This window comes from Thermobia domestica, chromosome 15 (genome assembly GCF_964235325.1).
Source record: "Thermobia domestica chromosome 15, izTheDome1.hap1.1, whole genome shotgun sequence".
NCBI classification, from domain to species: Eukaryota; Metazoa; Arthropoda; class Insecta; order Zygentoma; family Lepismatidae; genus Thermobia; species Thermobia domestica.
In genome coordinates, this window is record NC_137468.1 from 1,287,890 (window position 1) to 1,294,372 (window position 6,483).

General features: G+C 34.3%; 1 protein-coding gene across 1 annotated transcript in view; it reads right to left on the reverse strand.

Annotated features, from left to right (window-relative positions):
* Positions 1-6,208, reverse strand: part of LOC145671997 (cilia- and flagella-associated protein 221-like) — a 62,923-nt gene extending 56,715 nt beyond the window's left edge. Inside the window, exons 1-3 of the mRNA XM_081741179.1 lie at positions 5,938-6,208; positions 3,845-4,032; positions 1,120-1,316 (exon numbers count right to left, since the gene is read on the reverse strand). Coding sequence (XP_081597305.1) covers positions 1,120-1,316; positions 3,845-4,032; positions 5,938-6,193 — 641 coding nt within the window. The 5' untranslated portion in view covers positions 6,194-6,208. The remainder of the gene's footprint in view (positions 1-1,119; positions 1,317-3,844; positions 4,033-5,937) is intronic.
* Positions 6,209-6,483: the final 275 nt, after the last annotated feature.

Below are 6,483 nucleotides of genomic sequence, written 5' to 3' on the forward strand. Positions count from 1 at the left end.
GGCGGCAAAATGCTAAATTCGTTATTTTTTATCCGATTTTGATAATTCAAACGGCATTTAAAAGAGTATGTATCAGAGTTTAAAATGCAATTGTTCATTCTTGTTAAATGTTGTTAGATTTAGTGATTTTTTTTGTTTTTGTAACTAGATTTAGTGATTTTTATAACCAAATTTAGTAATTTTTAAAATCAAAACCGGCTATAACCAGATTTTGTAACTAAATTTAGTGATTTTTGAAGTCAAAACCGGTGATAACTAGATTTTGTAACTAGATTTAGTGATTTTGTAACTAAATTTAGTGATTTTGTAACTAGATTTAGTGACTTTTTTGTAACCAGATTTAGTGATTTTTTGTAACTAGATTTAGTGATAGAATGCATTAGAAGTTATTATGAGTTAGATAGAAGTTATTTGATATGGTGATAGAAGTTATTTGGGAAATAGGGAGTGAGGTAGAAATTATTAGGGGTAGTTTAGAAGTTATTTGGAGGTAGGGGGATGCGCTATTGTTATTAGGAGTGCGCTATTATTATTGATGGTGTGCTAGATTGTTATTGGAAATGATGAGGTGGCGCAGAATCCCCATCCCACACCTACTTACGACATACTTCAGAAATATGTAATGATGCACAAGGAATTCATCACAGGACGTAATTCCCAGACATGCTCTCAATATAATTTACAGATATGAACAGATTTAGAGGAGGATCCGAAGTAGGCAGAAAGTAAGCTTTGAGAACAGTAAGCATGGAATGAGTCGGAAATGTTAGTAACAACCAGCTCCGTGGTTCCTCGTGTTCACAATAATCTGGGCTGGGATGTATTCTTTCAAGCTTCGGATAACCGTAGTACCGAACGGATAACCGGGGCAGTTTTCCCCACATACCCACATGAACTCGTTTTTTCTTATTTCGATGTGAGGAAGAATCTCTTATAGCATATCAGTATCGTTCATTGACAGCCTATGTAAATGTTTATGGTCCATGTTAAATGTACGGTTTTAATTCATAATTGTTGTAGCCACTCTTTGCTGCCTCTTAAAGATTAGAATTGGACCAAGCAAAACAGAAGTTGAGGGATGTAGGAGTAAAAAAAAGACAAACTTCGTAATTTTCTGACCTGTCTCCAAGGCCCACCGTTCCAAAATCTATGGATGAAGGAAGATCTTGCTTTGTCAGAGACGGGGCAGCCTCCAGAGGAACCATCAGATTATAATCGCCAGCAGAAACAATTCTCAAGAAGTCCTTGTAGTCACGAAGTTCCTTTGGATAACACGTCACATTCACTTCCAGATACGCACCAGACGTTATCCATCCCTGAAAAGGAAATAGTGCAAAGTACAAGCCTGCAAACATATAACGGTAATGGTTTATTTTATTTTGCTTAACATACTATTACAAAATAAAACTATTTTACTTTAGAATTGGGATTAAGATACATGTTTAAGAGTTTTTTATATACTTGTGTATATATACTTGTGGATATGTGTATTTGACCTACATGGGGTGGATGGGGTGAACGAGTAAAAGAGGTAGGAGTACAATCATTATAATAAGATGGCATATTCCAGAATCTTTTAACGTTAGAGACATGAAATTTGGTATTTGAATTGGTTTATAAAATAATGAAACATGTGTTTCAGCGCTTTTTGATATTTGCCTTAAAATAGTGGAAAAAAAGAGAAAGAGGATGGACGAAGAGTGTATATAGCACGCGGAAATCTTTTAGAATTAGAAACATGAAATTTGGTTTTCTGAGTTTTAAATCTCATATAATTAAACACGTGTTTCAGTAGTTTTAGATGAATAAACTAGAATAAAAGGGAAAGAGATGGGAGTGCTTCCTTAAGATGTTTTGACCATGTTTGAGTATGTAAGAGGATCTTCAATATACATAGTTCATCAACTGGATGCTATAGAAGTGAATGGGATACGAGCGCAAGGCCGGTCAAAGAAATCAGGAAACTAAAATGAAAGTGTGTCGATAGGAATCGATGATGTACCCTCATATATAATAAAAGCTTGCGAAGAGAGCTTGTTATTACGTCTACACATGCTATTTAACCAAATACTCCAAACCAGCACGTTTCCAGCAAAATGGAAACTTACAAAAGTTTGCCCTAGAATAATGACAGTAAGAAAATTCAGAATTATAGGCTGGTTTCTATTCTAAGCTCGTTTGCAAAGATATTTGAAAGTATAATTTATAGGCGCATTGAAAATCACACTAAACCAATAATATCAGATTATCAACATGGATTCTCTCCTGGCAGATCCACCGTAATAAACCTCACTGTCTTCACTGATCATATAGTTGATACGTTGAAGAGTAATGATCAAATAGACGTAATTTATACAGATGTTGCGAAAGCGTTTGATAAGATAAACCACTCGTTGTTAGTGAATAAACTTAAATTTCTCAACTTTTCTGATCAGTTAATTGCTCTTATGAAGTCATATTTGATGGACAGAAAACAATATGTGGTTTATAAATTCTGTAGATCATTCGAATACATTCAATTTTCTGGAGTCCCACAAGGATCTAATTTAGGGCCTTTACTTTTTATAATATTCATTAATAACCTTCCTAATTGTATTAAAACCTCACATAAACTACTCTATTCAGATGATCTAAAATTATATAGGAGAATTATAACAACACAGGACTATGTTAGTTTGCAGGAAGATCTAGACACAGTAAATGAGTGGTGCAAGTGCAATTTGTTAAGCATAAATACAGATAAATACAAAACCATGTATTTCACTAAGATGCGGAATGTTCTTAAATTCCAATATAAGATAGATGGCAAACATATAAAGGGGAACAAACTGTCAAAGATCTGAGTGTAATATATGATAACAAACTATCGTTTGAGCATCATATAAATCAAATTGTAAATGAGGCAAACAGGAATCTTGGATTTATTTTGAGAATGGGAAGGGAATTTAATAAGTCGAATGCTTTACTGAAATTATATTTTTCATTTGTTAGATCAAACTTAGAATACGCATCTATTATATGGAACTCCGGAAAGACTCTATTAGAATAGAAAGAGTTCGAAATAAATTTCTGCGGTTTTTGCTATACAAGAGAATAGGCATCTTCCCTAAATATGATAATAGTACTTCACTTAATGAAAATTTTCACACTGTCTCTCAATCACAGAAGGGTGTTAAATGACATTATATTCTTGTACAAAATATTTAAATAACAAATTAAATAGTAAGGATTTGGTCTTTGCCTTTCATCTCAGGGTACCCAATGGAAACATACATGTGAACAATAGATATTTCTTTCATTGTAAGAAATCTCGAACAAATGCAATAAAACAGTCACCAACGTGAAGGACGGATTCTGTGTACAACAGAGTAAATGTAAAAATGTTCTGGATATACAAGGTATGAGTCAGGGTAGATTTCGCAAATATATTACAACTATTCTATGTAACTCTGATGTGATCACTGTAATTGGGTAGCATTACCTGTTGTGTTCTTAAATAAAATAAAATCAAAATAAATCCAATAAAGAAGTTGTGAGATTGTATTAAGAACGATATGGTACGGTGTAGTGTCACAGCGGATAGACACAAGATAGAAATTTGTCGAAAACAGTGATTCGAAAAGCCGACCGCAGCTAACTGAAAAAAAAAAAACTTAGAAGAAGGAGAAAATATTTTTACTAGAGATAACTCGTCTAAATACAGACTACAAGAGGGTGTTTTAATTATGCTAAAACATCAGTTATTTTTAACTCAGTGTTATAGTTATTGTTTCGGTGTTATGATTACTTCTGCGTAGTGAAATGCAGAAGAATCTGTCAAGGAATAGAATTATAAAATACTTACCTTTGCTTCGTATTTGGCATCAAAATAAACGCTGAGGGGCGGAAGAATGTAGACCTTCTGTGATAATCTTGAAGTATTGTAAACGAGTAATCTCTCTGTAACAGGCTCCAGATCATCTTCAAAGTTTATCCTTAGCACAGCGGGTTCCACTTTTATCACGGAATTCTTATTAGTTTTCTCAAACACTTCTATTAATAAAGAACATATGCACTTTGGTTTAATAAGAAATCGTTACTCAATCTCAAACAAAAACATAACTTACTAACAATCTCCAGTAGTAAATATTTCTTGGTCCAACTAAAATATTTGGAATATTATTATTGATAAGTAATATTTGGCGCAAAGCTTTTGGGAGTGCAATTCTCTTCTATTCGCCTGACCATTATTATTACTGATTAATCATCCACTTCTAACGTAAATTGTATGCCTGTTTGTTTTCTTGGAACTCAACGTCCTTTTCCAGCACGAGTATATGGTTTGTGTCAACGAAACCCAAAAGTATTGTTTTAGTTTAAAATCATATGTAATAATTCATTTTGTGAATGTTTTGTATTTGCGTTACGCTTCGCAATTTTTGCAAAGGCTGTTACGGAATAACAACAATACATTCTTCCAAGAGACTTGAACGTGGTTATTTGGAGGTGCAATGAGCATTAGTCGTAAAAAAAACATAACAAACAACTAAATACTAATGCATCACGGCACCATATGTATAACCCAGGATTAGAAATTGTATGCATTATAAATATGCCACAGCAGTACACTTGGTTGGCTAATGGTCGGCATAGTTGTGAAATTGATAAAGTTGACAAATTTGTTGGCCCAACGTTGTTAAAAGTACCTGTTGGGTAACCAACATTTTGTCGCCATTTATCCAATTGTTTTGACTTCACACTTCCAATTGCAATTTTACTTTTTCGTTCAAATTACACTGGCAACTAAATTGGTTGAGAAATGCTCCGCAAAACAGGCTAGTAGAATGTAAAGCCAACAACGATGGTTGGCTGGCCTACAGTTTCCCATTGTTGGGATTACTGCCTATTCTAGTAAGATAGTATGTACATTATATAACTACAAAAATTAGAGTTTAGATGTAAAATACAAAATATACAGATTCGTGTTAACTGTAATCATTTGAACCCTTCATGAAATATAAGTTTGTTTTACAACAACCGTTTAATGACCTTGTTAAACCCCACCCGTATACGCTGCATCGTCTTCATCTTTTCATCATAGTTCAAAAAACTACCGGAAAATTAACATAAAGAAAATATAACTGATTAAATTCCGAATATATTTCCATCAAAATGGCCCGCATTGGAATAGCAGAAATTTGTTAACCCTAATTTTATAGGTCTTCAAGAGAAGAAGTGATTATGAGCATTTTATACGGATTTTGTTTCTTCGAATTAAAAAGGAACGGGGCAAGCATATGTTTTTTTAGATGTATGCACGGAATGTTTTCAGTTATGTGATGGAAAGGTCTGAAAGGGCGCAAAATATTGCCAGCTGTAATACTCCGGGATATTACCTAGTTGGTAGTAGCAATAGTGCCAGGGCAGGTTGTTAGTATGCTAATATATTGACAAAAAAATTTTACTGTTTTCAGATAGTCTCGTTGAAATAAGACAAAAAGAACTATATTCTCCCTGGAGATGGGGGCCCTCTTCCCTTCTGGAAAAATGAAATGAAATCTTTCAGTTTTACGTCCCACGGTTATGCCGGTTATTCTAAAGGGGACGGCGATTACGAGAAATGAATGAAATGAAGAAAGTGGGAGGAAACGGGAGAACCCCGAGAAAACCCACGAGCACGGTATTTGTCCACCACAAAGTCCACACGGCGCGAGCTGGGATCGAACCAGGGACCCCAAACACCGGAGGTCAACGCTCTACCATTGAGCCACCGCGCCCTCTTCTTCCCTTCTGGATCCACCACTGTTCACTGAGTAAAAATTTTACATCTTTACAAATGTAATGTTAAAACTGTTCTACAACTAGAAGCTGATGTGATAAATTGACAAAAACAATACTAAATTTAAGATAGAGGCAAAGTTAATACTGTTCGTAATAATGTTTTTAAAGTACACTTACTGGTACAAAAAGCTTTACTCCACAAAGCTCTGTTTCTCTCAACTGCATACGAAGATGGCTCTGAGAGAATAGCACTTTCTTCCTTTCCTCTGTCAGTAAAAATCTCTTCATCAGAGCCGCAAACGGAACAAACGGACTCCAAAGGTCTTTTTGGAAATGCTTCTACAATAGCCAGCAGCTCTGGGTCTACAATATTCTCATCTTGAATAGTAGTAAGAGAGAAATTGTCCTCGCCTATGTTTTCATTCAATGACATTTTTCATTTAACCTTTATCTTTAGAAGATAAACAAAGACCACAACAATTAAAAGATATCGTCTTCCGGCTCCTATTTTTACTTCTATTCTTATATTTTGTTTTTAAAGAAACTACAATCTCAAGTAGTTCTAATAATATATCTGAATATTATTAAAGGTATTCACCACTAACATTACTTGGTCAAAATATCACCAATGGTGGAAAAGTTCAATCTCGGTTGGAACTAGAAGTTCCAGGTATTGACCGAACATTATGTGACAAATGCAAAGTTGTTTTATTTAAAAAAAAA